The 18,361-nt window shown below is 41.7% G+C and overlaps 1 protein-coding gene across 2 annotated transcripts; it reads left to right on the forward strand.

The window, feature by feature from the left end:
• The first annotated feature begins 1,734 nt into the window (after positions 1-1,734).
• Positions 1,735-17,502, forward strand: LOC141958515 (cytokine receptor common subunit beta-like). 2 transcript variants are annotated; one of them, XM_074901338.1, is made up of 14 exons: positions 1,735-1,855; positions 2,707-2,872; positions 4,628-4,754; positions 6,458-6,642; positions 6,964-7,112; positions 7,581-7,752; positions 7,849-7,981; positions 8,084-8,244; positions 9,149-9,294; positions 9,398-9,566; positions 10,446-10,536; positions 10,823-10,892; positions 14,769-14,872; positions 15,126-17,502. In XM_074901338.1, exons 2-14 carry the CDS (start codon positions 2,803-2,805, stop codon positions 16,321-16,323), a joined length of 2,775 nt encoding a protein of 924 aa, XP_074757439.1. In that variant the 5' UTR covers positions 1,735-1,855; positions 2,707-2,802; the 3' UTR covers positions 16,324-17,502. The 2 variants fall into 2 exon arrangements, with proteins under 2 accessions (XP_074757439.1, XP_074757438.1); XM_074901337.1 differs by having other exon boundaries at positions 7,849-8,244.
• Positions 17,503-18,361: the final 859 nt, after the last annotated feature.

Genomic DNA, 18,361 nt, shown 5'->3' on the forward strand with positions numbered 1-18,361 from the left:
GATCTTCAACAACAACAAAAATATTTAAGGTGACCTATCCTTTAAACCTGTGTTGTTTTTTTTTTTTAAGAAGTGCTTAAGATCTTTAAAATGTGTTTTAAGATATGCTACAGGCCACATGTACTTACCATGTACAAAGGTTCCACCTGAAGAACCCATGTATATTAAATTTCAGAGGTAACTAACGTATTCAGAAGAGAAAGTGATGGAAGGTTTTAACTGACATTATTTTACCAAAACGTTACAAAATGTAACTTCACACTTCAAAGGCATTGTAGCAATGTAGTTTAGGAAGGACATGAAGCAATATACAATGATAATGTTAGTAATCCTACACTTTGTGATACACAAGATACACACACACTCACACTGTAAATTTGAAACCCAACTGGCATGCGTGGCCTGCGAAGCTTCTGGTGTGCAGGATTACTTGTTACCTGTTCCTGGAGTTCAACAGACCAAATAACATCTGAAGATTTCCACTGACTCCTAGATTCTGTGTTGTAACCCACAACTCAGCATTTCTGTCTGAAGATGGAGGAACTGAGTGAGGAAGACGGGGGGAGAGAAAATGTCTGCTGGGAAACTAGTAACCTCTTTTCTATGGGTAGGGGAAGAACATATCTAAACATACTGCCCTCTGAAAATTAGAGCAGGAAAAGTCCTTTCTGCCTTTATGCTGTAAAGCAGAGTAAATTCTGACCATCCAGCAAAGATGCATATTCCCCTCCTAATCTGCAGTTTTTATACGCACACCTCCTGATTGTCCCAATGACACACAATTTCTTCAGATACTCACATATTCTCCTTCTTGCTCTGCATGTTTCCCTTATTCACAGTATACATTTTTTTGACTTGTATATTGATGTAGTTCTTGTGAGACCGTAAGTGTGCTAACTATGGTTTTGGTCAGTACTACAGGGATTTAGAGAAGGTGTAGTAGCAGTGCACAACAGACAGATTCTGGCTGTTACATTCTGTGCCTTCCTGTGCTCTCATCTTAGTCCCCCCATAGGTTACTCCTGAGAGCACAAATCTGAGTGTGTTTTTCCATTATGGCTATCTAGCTTTCCTAGACATCTTATTATTGGAGACTGTTAGTCTGAGTTCAAAACCTGGATTTAAAACGGCATGGCTACTTTGGATTTAGGATAATTCAGGTCAACTTTTCTCACCAGTTTTCTTTTGTTTCCTCTACGTACCATAATTCTTACAATTTATTATTAATTGTTGTTGAAATTGGTAAAACTTTTAAAAATATGACTTAAATGTAAGGGTTACAGAGATAAAGGTAGTTTCCCCCTGCCCCATACCAATAAACATAAAGTACAGAATGATCCCTCCCTTGAAGACTGTCTAGCCTACAGTAAATCAAGAAACAGAGTAAAAACCAGGAATTCTTTCTTAGTCTTTCTCACTTCAGCTGCAATAATCTTTTTTTTTTTTTTCTGAAAATGCATGAGTCCCATGATCTGGTAATTGTTAACATACTGACTGGCAATGACAAAAATGACAAACTTCCTTCCCCTCCCCTCCTAAACAGTCCCAACTAAGTGCTTGGGGGCTAAAATAGGAAGTACAGACTTCCTATTTTACAGGCAATTACACAGACTTTCCTTGAAAGGGTGTGGTCTGCTTCTTGAAAGTGGCATTTGAGGTGCATAGAAGATATAGCAGATATTTTGAAGACTTATTTGCCACTTGTGGTTGGTTTATTCCTTTTGTCTCCAGTTCTAGAGAAGTGTGGGTTTGCTGGTTTCTGCATCAGAGGATTCTGATGCTGTGGGGGTAGGCTGGACAGGGAGAGTCGCCCATCAGGTTGAATCATCTGCCTCACAGACAGCTCTGGATCCAGGTAAGGGAACTGCTTCCTTTCTGGGGAAAGCAAAATGGCAGAGTGCTCTTATACAAGGGCTTGTGAGTCATTTAGGCATTAATTAGCTGTAACTATTATTCAAGGGCTCAGCTAGCTGCTTCTAGTGTAAGGAAGTGATATTCGGGAATCTGAAAGTCAATAGGAATTTAAAAGTTGTTTTCTCCATGCTCCCCTAAAGTAGAAAAGAGTCTCAGCTCTGTAATATACTTCAGTAGGTGAGTTTATTAAACTTTTGAGCAATGAGAGATGTCCAAAAGGACCTGAATTCCAGTACTGAACAATACGGTGTGTGATCTTTGAACTACTCAATCTACTCTCAATCTCAACAATTACCAAAAAAAATTTAAAAATATTGTTTCTTCTGTATTATTTCTACAATTTGCAACTTGTTTGGGGAGCAGCTGGAAAAGTAGCATTTTGAAGAGAAATTTGAAAGTGAATAAATATGAAAATTCAATGCCTATAGCTCCCAGGAGCTATGTGGTTGAGGATAATATTTTTAAGGAAAGGTAAAAACCAGAACACCATTGCGGTTTGTTATGAAGACTGAGCATGAAGAGCAGAAGAATGACTGAATCTGAAGGTTGAGTTCTCTTCACAGAGTAGGATTTTTTTCTGTTGCTACTCAGCTGAAAGAATCCCTTCACTTCCTTGGAAATGCGCATTTACTTCTTCATTCTTTGCTCATATTGCAAGCTCACACAATAAGAAGACATGGATTTTGTTCTACAGTAAACACTCGGTAGAAGTTCTTTCTGAATGTCACTCCAAAACAGAGCCTAAAGAAGTTCCCTAATTCAGTTTTACTTCTCTTTATGTGAAATGAAAAGAAGAAGATCCACAACAAGCAGAGGAAGAGAGTAGCCAGTGTACAATGAAAACAATTATCTTCTGAATTAGGATCAAGCTTGTGCACAGAGGACAGTATGAACACGAAAGAGATTTTCATCCTTCTGCTGAATTTGTATTTGGTCTTCAGTGTCCAAGCCATTCGAGGTGAGTTTCAAATTTATACTCTCTTTTATCCTTCCATTATTGCCTTTCTTTTATATCTGTCTCCTTTTTTCAGCTAATGTCTTCCTCATTTTCTGCTTCCTTGTGCCACCATTTGTGCTGTAGAACAGACATCTCAATCAAAACCAGTGTGTAGCAGATGCATGTGCAAACAAATCAGTTGAATGTTGGTGGTATGGACAGGTGAAACACTAGACAAATGGATGAGATGAACAAGCTGACTGGTTAATGAGTGAATAGGAGAAAGAACAGACACTTATAGTGAAAACATAGGAAAACAAAGTGCTGTGTGATCCATATGGTAGTGTACAGGAGTAAAGTACAAGTGGACAGACACAAGATGCAGCTGTGTGTGTGCGCTACCAAGAACATCATCCAGATGACTTGATTTTCTTGTGGAATTGCTGACATACAAAGACACCACCAGCTATATCCATTCCTTGTGTTTCTGAGTTTAATGTCATTCCTCTTCTCATGCAGAGAGGTAATCTTTCTTGTCTCCCTGTCTCCCCGTCTCCCCTTTCCCAGAGTTGTGAATGGGAAGTATCTCCTTGGATCGCACAGTGCATCAAGACTAAGCCTGTACCCATCCTAAACATACCAGAATAAAAGTGTTGTCAGAAGGTGTGCCTGATGGACATCTGCCTTTTCAAAGACAAATGCAATGCCTGATGTCTGCAGCAGCTGGGGGGGTTATGTTGCCTGGCCCAGTGTCAATTGCAGGACATGTCCCTTTGAGATCTGAGGGAAGAAGTATTACAGTGTAGGTCAACTGGTCTCTTGGCATTCCAGGCCTTAGTCTTACATCCAAACCATCCCTTTCTGTGTAAGACACGCTATTTTCTCGTTATGCAAGGAATGCCATAGAACTTACTTTCCACTGGTTTTCAGTAAAAGATCAAGGTAAGGTCCCTCTTATGCCTGCTAGCTAAGACACCATCATACTTTTCTGATGTCTTCTGCCAGTAAAAAGCCCCTCAACCAAGCTGATAGTAGTTCTCATCAAGAAAAATTATTTGAGAGGACACACTTAGGTTTGCACATGGATATCTCTGTCATCTGAACGTCATATCCCAATAGTGCAGCACAGATACTACCTTCAGAAAAGATAAAGAAGGAGAAGAAAACAACTTGCTTTGTAGTGGAAGTACCAGGGAAGGCCTGTATTTTCCCACTTCACAGTTATGAGATTAAAAAAAAAAAAGTTATTGCTGATGAAAGGTCTGGCCGTTTCTAGGTCATAAATCTAGTTCCAACAAATTAGTCTGGGCATTCTTCTGAGTCATAACAAGATTCATCCCAGAGCATCTCACTTTTAAATATAACTTTCTAGTGTCATAACCTTTACTGTGAAATTAATGGCAAAGAAGTCACACAGCAACACACAAAGATGAAATGATTACTATATGCTTGCTGACTATGATAGCCTATTGATACCCAGAGACAATCAGTGTTTGAAAAGTGATACCTTAGCTAGAATTATGTGCCTTGCAGGCACAGATGTCTTTCTTCATTGTTATTACTTGTAGCTTGGTTTGGACACTTGTCTATTGTGGAGATATGCAGAATGGCCACAACTCTACATATTTTCACCAAGAGTTGTTTTCTGGTGCCATGAGGAGAGTAGTGTTATCAGTGCCTTCCCCATTCTGCTGGCAGAATTGCTGTGCCTCCTGCTGTCTCTTACTATTTACATTTGTAATCATTGCATCTTTTTGGGCTGAATTCCTTTCTCAGAGAGTATCCCTATGAAGAGCTTGAGCTGCTACAATGACTACAACTCACAGGTGACCTGCACATGGATGGAGCATTCAGAGGCTCATGCCCTCGTTGGTATGATTCTTTACCACAGGCGTGATATAAGGTAAATACTTGAAATCTGCTGTGCTGGATGAAAGTCCAAAGGGAAATTGGCCACCGTTTGGAATCCCAGGTCCAGAAGTCAGGTTTTCAGAAAGCATGGCCACCTCTTTCTGTCATTGGGTTGAAGTTATGTCTGCTTCTGAGACCTCTTCTAGGAAGGGAGGAACAAATAGGGTGTGCTAGTGGAGTTATTTTTATCACCTTTACTATTATTTTCCCATATTTTTTCAGTGGGATTATAGATATGAAATAAGATGAGGCATATAGGTTGCTAGTAATGGAGTGGAGAAGATGGTGTCAGAACAAGTGTGAGTCTGAGTGTTGTATAAACTTAAAAGGGAAGAGACATTTCCCCTGTTATTTTGCCCATTTAGGACCATCACTGAGAGTATGGTTTTGATCACTTCTGAGAAACATGTATAGACTGTGTGTTTGTGAGATAGAGAAGACTGGTAAGTTCATCTGTGCTATCACTTTTCCTCACAGAGATACTGGTCTGTTTATGACAGTATCTCTCTGTTACATCTGTTTCCTTATGAAAAGGGAACTGAATCACCAGACTGGATCAATTGTGAGGATAAGATAGGATAGATAGGGAAGAATAGTCAAAGGAGAGAAGACAAAGATGGAAAGCTGAGAAGAAAATGAATTTGAGCCGGCGGATACAGGAAGGAAAGAGAAAGAACTCTTGATTTTATTGTAAAGAAGAGATAATTAATAGAGTAGTGAAGAGTAGAATAATGAAGATAGAAATATCTTCAAGACTTCATAACCCTTGGGCTGACTCTTGTTTAACGCTACACACATGTATGGTCAGTCCTACCCATACTTCAGGAATATCCCCGATTTCCTTGCTTCCTAATACCCAACTTTTAAAAATAGCAGTAGTGCTGAATAATGCTTGCTGACATATAGTTGACTAGAAGACTCCATCCTATCCTGGAAAACAGTATTTGGCCTTAGATATTCACAACTTAATATTTCTCATCCGATCTGGAATAATATAATATAATGGGCATGAAGCCATAAGCAAAAAAAAATTCCAGGGGGTGCAAAAAGAAGCAACATATTTCTCCAGCAGCTCAGACTGCTGCAAGCACACAAAGCTTATCGTCTCCCTTCTAGTTTAAAATATCGTTTCTAATTTTCATGCTCCTTATCCAGGGGAAAGGCTATCTAAAAGGATGATTAACATTCTAGATAAAATCTTTAAATGAATACATAAGGTCCCTTGGCAGAACAGAACTACTAACGATACAGAAATACATTTTGGTTGGAGAAAGTGTCTTTCTGGGACTGCAAAATTAATGTCTTCAGGAAGCTAAGGATCATTAGAAAGTTTACTGCCTTTCACTCTAAGTAAAATGTGCATTTCCATTACATTATTTTTCATCATACTATTTCTCACATTAAAAAAATGAAATTACATAGAGTTAGTCTTAAGCTAACAAAAATAGACTGGTACCAAAATATAACATTCTGCTGCACAAGTTGGAAATGGGAAGGCATTTGACAAAAATCCCAGTGTTAAAAATGTTTGTCATATTAACTGATGCAAAATGGGACTACTATGTACAGTGAGAGAGTAACTGCCCAAGTAAACTATAATAACAGAACGGGATGGAACTGGTTTCAGACATGTAGTTTTGCATTAACTATAGGTCTCCAAATCAGATGTTTATAGATCATTTCCTCTGTACACAGGGAGAACAAGGAGATGCTTTGCAAACGCCAGCCAGAAAATGACTTACGTGAGGCCCCAGACTCCTATGTGCACTGGGTTTGTCGCAAAACTACAAACAATTTTGGAATAGGGGTAGATGACTTTTACAGCTTTAAACCCAGTAAGAAACTTCAAGCAGAAATAAATGTCAGTCTTTTCCAAAACGGTAAGGATTAATTACCAAATTCTCATTTTCCAATGAATATTAGGGATCTTTGAGAATGTATTTACTAGTCAATCAGCAAGTGAATTCCACTTCCATGGTGAAAACTGCCAAAGAGTTACATATTAAGAAGATGGGGCAGGGAGAAGAGAGGGCAAGTTTCTGGGGGCAGCTGGACCTGGAAGGTGGACTCAAGCAGGAGCTACTTGGTGTGGAAGGGATAAGATACTCTCGAAATGAGAAAGCTTACCTAGACATTTTCTTACCCTCTTTATGTCCCTGTCCTCACTATCTCATCTCATGGGTTGTACCTTCACCTTCCAGTTCAGACCCTCCCACCTCAAAACCTCTCGGTCATCTTGATGAGATCAGGAGACTTCTTGCTGACCTGGAAAGCACCTGATGGAAGCCAAGGGCTGGGCAATGCACTGCAGTATGAAGTCACTTACAAGCGGCAGTGGGAGTCCTGGGAGGTAAGAGCAGAGGAGGCAGGCTGTCCTGGTTTGGGCTGCACTGTTTTGGGTGCTTGAGAGCCTGTGGTAAAAGCTGTGCAAATGAACGGCCTTTCCATTCTCAGGCACTATAAGAAGATGCAGCAAATGTTGTTTCAAGTCAGGTGGAAGGGGTTCTCTTTCTGTTGCAAGTATCTTGCCTAGTGAAACGCCATTTGTCCTGAGTTGAATGCAAAGATCTGTTCTTCACTGAAAAAAACACCGCACTTGATTTTGAGTCGGATTTGATTTTGCCCTGAAATGCTCTCAGATGGAATTAAAGCACATTCCAAGAGGAACCTGTGCGTTCATGTGGGAAAATGGCAAAATACATTTGAAGCTGTTTCCCCTGCCAGGAGGATGCACATTTTTTTTTTGGCAGTTTTTGAGCATACCCCCAACTCCCCAGTTCCCTCCCTCCTCTCTCTCTCTCCTTTCTCCCAACCACAGAAAGCTGCCTCGCTCTTGCTCTCCAACACCACACTTTGCCATCTCAGCCGTGACAACCTTGTCCCAGGGAGCAGCTACGTTGCCCGCGTGCGAGCCAGACCGGGGCGGGCCAGTGGCTTCTCTGGGCAGTATAGCGAGTGGAGCACGGAGGCGTCATGGGAGACCCCTGAAGGTAGCGTGGGATGGAGCAGGGCCTTGCAGGGCGGGAAGTTCTGTCTGAGAAGAAAGACCTTTCCTATCACTTAACTTGCTCTCATCTTCTCTGAAGGTGGCCTTCAGCCCAGGAACCTTCACTGCCTCTTCAACGGTGCAGATCGTCTGATGTGCAGCTGGGAAGTGAAGAAAGAGATCATCACCTCTGTCCTCTTTGGCTTGTTCTTCAGGGCTACTCTGGCATCAGCGTACGTGCTTGGCCCATGGCAATGTGCCTGTGCCTCTCTCATGGAGTTTCTGCCCTGTCCTATTCCCCCTGCTCTCAGCTCAACCTCTTTTTCTCCCCTCAGAGAAGAGGAGTGCTCTCCCGTGCATGAGAGGGCTTTGCCCCATGCCCCGTACGTGGTCCAGAGCTGTGAGATCTCTGTTAGCAACTCCAGCAGTCGGAGCCAGTACCGTGTGTCTGTCCGGGCCAAGACAGAGGAGAAGCTGATTGAAGCTTACAAGAACAGTGAGTTGCTGTGTTGTTTCTTGCTTCTTCTGGTTGTTTCTTGGACAAATACCTGTCTGGGCAAGTGGAACTGAGGACAGCGGTGGTGAGGCAAAGTGGGTGGGAAGAGGAAGAGACCGGGACTGATGAAGGAAGGAACTGGACGCTGTGTCAGGCCAGAGGTCTGGGAGAGGGGGCTTACAGGTGTGGAGTTCCTCAGTGGCACTTGTTACTATGAGGGAGGTGGTGGCAGTGGGGACTGCTGTGCAGAAATTTGGGTTGTGACCCAGAGCTTCTCCGTGAGCGACTGTCACCCTGGTGACTTCTCTGTGATTGACCTTCATGAGTGTCCCTGGTGGCAGAGAGCCGTGGTGAGAGGTGTTTGTGGGGAGTGTGTCATTATGTGATTTCTCATGAAGCCAGTGGAGCTCTTGCAGGTTTGTGCAGTGGCCCCTGCAGCACTGGATGAGGTCAGACGCATCTGCTGAGTGAGGTGCACCAGGTGGATCATCTCTGCCTGCATGTACCTGGTGGTACTGGTGCTACTTTTCACAGGCTAAAGCTGGGAGAGCTCCTGCAGTGGGTGAAAATGTCAGGTAGTAGCTCCAAGAGAGCTGAAAATCTGTGGAAATGTGGTGCGCGAGTAGACATGTTTCAAATATTGATTGCTTTACTGCTTTTCTGTACACAGGGAGCGCTGTCAATATTAATGGATATGCATTTTCTGTTATTTAATGTGTCTAGTGTTTAACTGCATTCAGCTAGAAAATGAAGATGCAGAGAACGGAGAAGTGTTAAAAAGCTGAGGGTTCTTACATTGCACAAACCAACACTGTTTTCAGTCTCTGGAAACTATTCACAGTGGTGAAAGGGCGTGCTGGACCAAGATGTTGATAAGTACTCTGAGACATTCTGTGTGTTCCAGTTAAGGTGCTGCCACCTGCAAATGTGTCGGTAACAGTGACAGAGAGCCAAGAGTATGAACTGAGGTGGACAAAACACACTTTGGGATATAACTTCATAAAACAGAGATACCAAGTTGAGTACTGGAAAAACAACCAATACAAAAAGGTAAGTCTCAGAAAGTGCAGGAGTCCCGGGTTTCTCTTTGCTGGGCAAAAGGGAAGAACAGTTCACCCCACCTCTGTCATTTGTGCTTCTTTCTTCTTCCCAGACTGTCTTAAATATCAGCAACGATGAACCTCCTTTCATCTTCACCCAGCAGATGCTGGCATCATCTACAGAATACAGGGCGAAAATGCGCGCAAGGGTGAATACACCCCTGGATTATGAGGGGCCTTGGAGTGAATGGAGTGAGGAGTTCACATGGAAGACTGAGAATGGTACTTTTCATGCAGGCTTCTTCTGTAAGGATTTGTGGACTGTTAATGGCTGAAATGTCTCTATAGAAAAATATATTTTCTCAGCTGGGGTTGAAGCTAGGTCCAGCCATGAGCTAGCTGGGGTTGCTTCACAAGGTAGCTGTCCTGTCTGCATCCTTGCAGTACGGCAGCAATGCTAATGGAGGAGCTGAGCGGGAATGACCTTTTAAACTTCTTTCCTGCTTCCCTTCACAAGGTGAGTACAACCAAGCATAAAATTTCCACATGGAGAAGTAATCAAAGATCATCCCCAAAAGATTATGCTTGTTTCCAGATTCCAGGAGTCCATTCTGTTAGCAGTGACTGAAGAGTCCGAGACTGTAAGAAGACAGAATATAAGCCATCAGTCTTTTATATTTGTGGAGTGAATATAGGGTTGTGTAAAACACACAGTAGAGTCTAATGGATATAAAACCTTTACATCTTTTTGCTGCTTCTGTACTTAGAGGCAGAATGTCTAATATGATATGGGCTTGTGCCCAAAGTAATATGATATTCCATGATTTGTCCCATGGAAACTTGTAAGACAGTAGGCAAATATTGATGAGAGTCCCCAGGAAGAAAGTGATATGTTGTTGATGGTCAGTTATGGCCATTAGCAGAAAAAAACTTTCTTAGAAATTCTCCGTGACCCCATCTCTTCAGGACTGTACAGAGTAAGGCAGACCTAAGATGCCTGAAGGCATGCCTATTGTTCATGGTTAGAACATACCTAACCATCTATTTATTTAGCACAAATTGTTTAGCTAATGTAACTGTAAAGAAAAAAAAAGAATCAAAATAAGGTAAGTAAAAAAATAAAAAATAAGGTGGATACTTTTTCTCCTTTCTCTGTTTCAGTTCTGCCACCAGTGCTTCTCCCAGTGGTGCTCCCAGCTCTCATCATCACTTTGCTAATAGTTGCTTATTGCAGCTATAAGTATTTCCTCAGGTAGGCTTGCGCCGTGACTAGTATATCTAGCAGCATGTTGGCCTTGTGGGTGTCATAAAGGTTGAGGCACTTCTTGTCCCTCGTGTGAGAGAGGCCTATGTGGAGATGAGCCCTGGTGTGCAATGGGCAGCATTGTGCATGTCTGTGCAAGGGTTAGAGTTGGGTGGTGACAAGCCAGAGCCTTGGTGGTGCCTTCCTGTGCCAAGCAGCACAGTGTACAGGGTGCATTTTCTTTTGGCCATGCTGAGAAGCAAATCTTGAAAACGCTGTGGTGTTGTTATTGCAGGAAGAGGAAAATGTGGGAGGAAAAGATTCCAAACCCCAGCAAGAGTCTCCTGATCCAGAGCTACCTGGGGGTAAGAGGGAACTGTATCTTGAAGAGTTCATTATTTCTCTTTCTTTTTCAGGACTTCCAGTAATCTTAAGCACTCTTCTTGTCTTGTAGTTTGCAATGAAAAGATATCTTCTTTAGTCTATGACTTATTTTTAGGAGAAGTTCTGGTCATATTCAACATAACTGTGTTCTTATATTTATACTAGTAGACTTCTTTGTGTTTTGCTTGTCAGCATTACTGTGATTTAAAATCAAGCTAGAAAATTTTCAGTAATTCAAAATTTTAACTGACTGAAATAAGCTGGTGTCATTAGCAACCTTCATGAGCTGGTACGTTCATTCATCTCCAAATAGTAAACAACACTAATTCAGAGTTTTTAGAATAGTGTGGTAGCCCTATTAAAGAATCTTTTATTTTAAGGAGTTGGATTTTCTGGAATAAAAGTTTCTACATGCCTGTCTGTTACCAGGACAAGCATTCTTTTTTGGAAATCGAGGAATACACTTAGATAGCATTTGTTAAAAGATGTGTAAATAGAACCTCCTTCCCTTCTTCCTCCCTTCTAAAAAAACCCAACATCTGGAAAGGCTGATATAGGCATCTCCAGATTTTGGTGGTGTTGCAGTCTTGGAAGAACAGCTAATTCAATAACGCATCCACAGACAGACACACATACAGACATACTTCTGTATAACAGTTGATTGTGTTCTACGTTCATAAAGGATGGGCTACAGTAAGTATAGATACATGGCAATCCAATGAATATAATTTACAACATGGCCTTTGTGTGAGGCAAATGAACACTTACAGTATCTACATTAGTGAGTGAAATATTTAGTTAACATGTTTGTTAACTGTTGCGCATTCGTTATGTTGCTGTAAAATGGACTTCCATGGTAATGACCTGGTTTAATACGTAATTTTCAAATAGATGGCAAAGACAAGGCATGGATTCTCTTGTGCCAGAAGACGAACTCGTTATGCTTATACTAAAGTCTCAAGTTAGTTTCTTTTGCCTGATGTCCACAGTAAAAACGAAACTTTTTCCCACTCTAAGCACCTTAATAGCTTTGTTTCATATCCTTACCTATTTCTCTATCCACAAGTACTCACTGCCTTAGTTTCATGATTTTGAAAGATTCTCTCCCTGCACTGAACTTTGAAAACATTCCAGTAATTATGTTTCTCTGCTCAGCTGATAAAGAATGACAGTCATTACACTCCTATAGGTGAATATTGTGCAGAGTGTCCTCATATGGTTCTGCAGAAGAGTAGACACTGCACAAAGCAGTAGCTTTGAGGTTTTCTGTGGTAGGAACCTGCAGCATTTCTACGAGCTCTTTAAGGGAGCAGCTCCTGTCTCCTATGCTATATACAGTTAGAATAGAATAGTTCAGTTGGAAGAGACCTACAACGATCATCTAGTCCAACTGCTTAACCACTTTAGGGCTGACCAAATGTTAAAGTATATTATTAAGGGCATTGTCCAAATGCCTCTTAAACACTGACAGGCATGGAGCATTGACCACCTCTCTAGGAAGCCTGTTCCAGTGTTTGACCACCCTCTCAGTAAAGAAATGCTTCCTGATGTTCAGTCTAAACCTCCCCTGGTGCAGCTTTGAACCATTCCCATGTGTCCTATCACTGGATACCAGGGAGAAGAGATCAGCATCTCCCCCTCCTCAGAAAGCTGTAGAGAGCAAGAGGTTGTCCCACAAACTCTTTCTCCAAACTAGATAAACTCAAAGTCCTTAGCTGCTTCCCATAGGACATTTTTTTCAGCCCTTTCACCAGATTTGTTGCCCTCCTCTGGATGCATTCAGGTACCTTAAAAGTCTTCTTAATTGTGGACCCCAGAACTGCACAATAATACTCATGGTGAGGCCACACCCTTTTTAAATGCAGTGGGATAATCACTTCTTTTGACTGGCTGCTTATGCTGTGTTTGATGCACCCCAGGGTGCAGTTTGTGCTTTTGGCTGTCAGGGCACACACTGCTGAGTCATACTGACCCTGCTGTTGACCAGCACTCCCAGATCCTTTTCTGCAAGGCGGCTCTCCAGCCACTCCTTGTGCCCAGTGTTACTCTGCCCCAGGTGCAGAATCTGGAATTTGGACTTGTTAAATTTTATTCCATTGATGATCCCCTTATGCTCCAATCTATCTAGATCCCTCTACACAGCCTTTTGTCCCTCAAGAGTCAATGGCACTTCCCAGCTTGGTATCATGTGCAAACTTGCTAATGGTGCCTTCGACTCCTGCATCCAGATCATTGATAAAAATATTGAACTGGCCCTAGAACTGAGCCCTGAGGTGCACCACTGGCGACTGATCACCAGCCAGACATAGCCCCATTCATTACAACCCTCTGAGCTCTGCCCTTCAGCCAGTTCTTCATACAGCACACTGTGTATACCTGCTCATCTCACAGTTGGACAACTTTTCCAGAAGGATGCTGTAATGAACAGTATCAAAAGCCTTACTAAAATGAAAAAAAACCCCAACAACCTACATCCACAGCCTTTCCTTCATCTACTAGGTGGATCACCTTATTATAGAAGGATATCAAATTAGTTAAACAGGATTTTACCTTTGTGAATCCATGTTGATTGTGCCTGGGGATTGCATCGTTCTTTAAATGCCTTTCAATAGCACCCAGTGTGATCATTTCCACATTTTTTCCAGGAAATGAGGTGAGACTAACAGGTCTGTAGTTTTCTGGGTCTTCCCTCATGCCCTTCTTGTAAATTGGAATAACTCTGGCTAGCTTCCAGGCAGCAAGGCCCTTCCCAGACTACCAAGATCGTTGGTAGATGATCAAGAGAGGTCCTGCTGTGACGTCTGCTAGCTCCTTCAGTACTCTGGTATGAATCCCATCAGGCCCCATGGACTTATGAACATTTGGCTGATACAGCTGTCCCTTACAATTTCAGTAAATGGAAAGTCACGGTTCCCACACTTGTGGCCTTCCAACTCAGAGGACTGGGCAGTCCAAGGTCTATTGGTAGTATTAAAGACTGAGGGGAAAAAAAAGCATTGAGTGCCTCTGCCTTTACTTCATCCCTATTAGTCAGGTGACCATCATCAAGTATTGGTCTAATGTTCTCTTTAGACTTCGTCTTGCTATTCATGTACTTAAAAAGACCCTTCTTGTTGTCTGATACACCACTGGCCAGCTTCAACTCTAATTGAGCTTTGGCTTTTTGTATCTTCCCTGCATGTACAAACCACAGCTCTATAATGTTCTTGTGAAGCCTGACCTTCCAGACATCATGCAATTTGTTTTTCATCTTGAGCTCCAGAAGGAGTTTCCTATTCAGCCAAGAGGGTCATCTGCCCTGCTTGCTTAACTTATGACACACTGGAATTGCCTGCTCCTGTGCTTTTAAAAGGTGGTTCTTAAAACCTGACCAGAACTCATGGACTCCCAAGCCCTCAAAAGCAGATTCCCAGGGGACACTGCTAAGTAGCTTCCTGAATAGCTTAAAGTTTTCTCTCTTGAGATCCAGGGCAGCAATTCTGCTGTCCTTTTTTTCTCATTATTATGAAACTTTTAAACTAAATCATTTCATTATGACTGTGGCCAAGACAGCCACCTACCATCACATCTCCCACAAGTCCTTCTCTATTCACAAATAACAAGTCTAGAAGGGCATCTTTCCTAGTTGACTCACTGAGTACTTGTATTTAGGTCAGTGGTAAGGCGATACGGGTTTGAAGTAATCATCTTTTGGAGAACAGAACACACCTTCTAGACGTATTAGTGAAGTTGTATTCCTATTTCTAGATGTTGTAGGCTTTCCTATTTGTTTTCCTTGTCCATGAGAAATGTACGGTTCTTGATTCTACTGCCAGTGAAACATTGCTTTTTTGTCATGTCTGATTTTTCATTTTCAGAAAGTACATTTAGGAAACTGGCCAACAAGCAGCCAGCTGGACCTCAACAAGTACAATCTTTCAGAGAGGATGGAGCAGGCCAGTTTCCTTGAAGTTGTGGACAGGTGAGTGAACAGCACAATAATAGTGACACTGGATGAAAGTTTCAAAGAGCTAAGTCATGGTAGGATATAACCAAATGTTTTGTCACTAAAAGGCTATACAAGTTGCTTTTGCTATCTGTGTTAGCCTGCTTCTCCAAGAAAGATTTTTTTTTTTCTAACCCCATATGTAGCTATGTGTGTTTTCAGCTAAGCTTCTTTAATGTTTACTACAGTAGTATCTCTCCTAAGCAACTTTTAACTTTCCTACATTCAGGCAGACGAAGACTTTGGCAGAGTACCCTGAGGTGCAGGCTAAAAAGACAGATAATTTCCCTGTTGCTCTGGACCTACAGAACTCATATCATGCTTTAAATGAGCCAGAGCGTGCCACAGTTGTCTTCTCAAGTCAGACTGCTGGTCATTCCTTTCCTGTTTCAAGGAGAAATAATGCTGATGAAAATATTGCTTCCCAGACAGCAATCCCTTGCTTTGCTTTCAATGGTCCATACTTGTACAGCCCAGTGTTGTCCTCCCAGCCTGATATGCATCAGACCCTGGAAGTGGACCCAGCGGGAGCCCATGAGAAATCAGTTTCCCTTCAGTATGTTACCCTCCCAAAGGAAGGCTGCCCCCAGGCTCCACAGGGGCAAGAACAACCAGGAGCAGGCCCTCCACAGCCCTTCCTGCTCCCAGCTCAGAAGGAAAAGATGCAGCACCTTGATGATGAGAAAGAAGTCTCACTGGCCCCATCAGCCTGCAGGAAAGACATGAACATGAGAACAGAAGAGCAGAAATCTCCAAAGGCTCTTAGCTGTATCACATCTCCTCAGCAGTGCCCCTTGGAGTACATCACCACAGAGAGCCTGTTTCTGCCATCAGCCAGTGACTCCATGCATCCACCGCTTGTCACTGCTGGGGAGTTACCTTGTGACCCACAGGAGCCCCAGCCCCCCAGCGACCACTCTTGCCATGAGTTTTCTCCTGAGAAAACTGCTGTCATGGTCTCCATTTCAGGTCAAGCACCAACCTCTTCTCCTGAATCGCACCTGGATACATTTGGAGACTATCTTACTGTCCCTATAGGTATCCACAGACATTCAGAACCCACAAAGATTTCTTTGCCTGTCTTACAGAAGGGAAATGATCTTCCTGGAAAGCAACCTTTGTCAGAGGGTAACTTGGTGGTGTTAAACCCTGACAGCAGTGAGCCAGTTTTCCTTTGCCAGGTTGGTGACTATTGCTTCCACAGCCTAAAATCCAGTGTAAAGTTGGATATTAGTCAGGAAGACCAGCAAGTCAAGAAACCTTCTGAAGGAGAGACAACACCTGGGAAGCCTGTATCTGATGGTAAAACCATCACTGGCAAGGAGAAGGATGAATCAAAAATGCAGGCTATTCAGCTTTTCAAAAACCTGAAATCAAATGATTACTTTTCCTGGCAGCAGTCTTTGAGGATCACAGAAATCTGTTAAATGGGCAAATATTAATGAATACCAAAGCTAAAGGTAACTGAAAGAGCTTGCAACTCTCTGACGAAAATGAATGCTCAAACCTAGGAACAAATAAACCCCAGTTCCCTTTTTCAGCTTCCAGCCCAACATGTTGAAAGACTTGAAGTAGTTCAATACCCTTCTCGATGGCCTTCAAGGGTTTGTCATGAAAGACAATCCAAGTAGTGCCCTTTGGTGTTTTTCAAACTATTTGGCTTATCCACAATGAACAGATTAGCCTCCTCATGATCCTGTGACAGATCACAGTCATCTTGCAATAATACCAGATTGCCTGAGGCAGAATTCATGGCAGGAAATGCAGACATAACAGCATGAAATGCTGTCATCAGAAGACACGCTTGGAAACCTTGGAAAGAAAACTTATATTCTTAAGAGCAATTTTGTTGAACTTTTGTGTGTGTGTAAAATAGATCTAAGAGACACCAAAGAGCTCTCATATCTCTACCTTTTCACTACTGGCATGAAATAGGCATTGTCTAAGTTGGAAAAAACCCAGACAGTAATAGAAGGGTAAATAAAAAATGAGAAAAAATTGTTGAAGTCCAGGAAACCTTTATTAATGTTAATATTCAGTGTATCACAATGTATTCTAAGGGAAGAAGGAAACATTATTGGGATATATAAAGTAGGCTGTAGGGAACCATGAGGAAGGAGGTACATTTCTGAAAGAAAACCCAAGGACTCAGAAGCTGCAGTGAGAGGAAGGGAGCCAGGCAGGTAACAGAAAGTGACAGACAAGAAATGTTGTGAAGGTGCACAAGCTTGTATCTGCTGAGTTTTTTTCTATTTTTTTTCTATTTCTAAGTGTTAAATTACTATATGATTTTCTTTTAAGTTCATTGGCTGTTTATGCATAATATAATTAATCTTAACCATGTAATTTATTTTTATGGGGTTTTTTGTCTGTTTGGTTTTTTTTTTTTTTTCTGAGTAATAAGTTGTGTTGAGAAAGAGTACCCATTTTTTACCGAGTTCTGCTCTAAAGGAAGTGGTGCAAGGTAAAAGCATTTGTTCACAGTTGCCACTCTGTGATCAGTAAAAGGCTTTGGTTTCAGACCAAAAGGTGGGTTTGCATTCCAAAAAAGCATGTTTCTTTTTTCAAATGTAGAATTTGTACTAATAAAATACTATTTCTTCCTATTAATCCATTCCTTACATATGTTAAAAGCATTGTGATTGCAGTAACATTGCTATTAGCTCAGGCCTCAAAAAATTCTGTAAATTCAGCTATGTCAACCTGTGATGTAGGATGTTTTCTCCTGACTTTGCTATATTATTTGACAGAGATAATGAGAAGGTGGTTTGTGTCTGTGTCAGCTGATTCCTCCTGCTGGGTTAATGGGACATGGCCAATTCAGAAATTGCAGTGAAATGTATTGGTTCTTTTCAGAAATTAAATCCTTATACATACCATTTTAAATCTGAAAGGTGTTCAAATTCAGTCGGCGTTCTTGACAGCAAAAGGCAGGCAGCTGCAGCCTCTGATAGAGAATATTGATGAACACTTTAAGGGATTTTCAATTTAGTCCTTTCTTAATCAATGGATTTTTTTTGTTAAGTTTCTTCTTTGGCCTTTTAGGAGTAGCACAAATGATTTCTTCCAGTCGGTATGATTGTGTCTATCTAGACATGTACTAAAAGCAGATGTTCAAATTCATATGCAAATTTTGTATCTGGATTCACATTTTAGATATGCATCATCTTGCTGGACCTTGAATTGCTGTGGTTTTAATAATCAAGAAGAATAGTAAGTGGGAGAACGTTTATTCAGCTCAGTGGCTTTTGGATGAAGCCCATTTGCATTGTGATCAGTAGTCTAAGAGCTATCTGTTCCTCTCGTGCTCTGCACTTCACTGGGCATTTGTAGAGGCCACTTTTGGAGACAGGATTTATAGATACAAGAACATTTGATATGAACCCACAGAGCAGATATGATCTGAAGATCACTTCAGGAGCCTGGAACTTGCAGAGTAACATGCCATTGTCAGGCTAGGGGAGT

The sequence above is a fragment of the Athene noctua genome, chromosome 3, assembly GCF_965140245.1.
Source record: "Athene noctua chromosome 3, bAthNoc1.hap1.1, whole genome shotgun sequence".
In the NCBI taxonomy this organism is placed as follows: domain Eukaryota; kingdom Metazoa; phylum Chordata; class Aves; order Strigiformes; family Strigidae; genus Athene; species Athene noctua.

Coding starts and splice junctions, on each gene's coding strand:
- LOC141958515 (XM_074901337.1), top strand. CDS start 2,803: ATGAACACGAAAGAGATTTTCATCCTTCTGCTGAATTTGTATTTGGTC. Junction 2,873..4,627: donor CAGTGTCCAAGCCATTCGAG/GTGAGTTTCAAA, acceptor TTCCTTTCTCAG/AGAGTATCCCTATGAAGAGC. Junction 6,643..6,963: donor TGTCAGTCTTTTCCAAAACG/GTAAGGATTAAT, acceptor TTCACCTTCCAG/TTCAGACCCTCCCACCTCAA.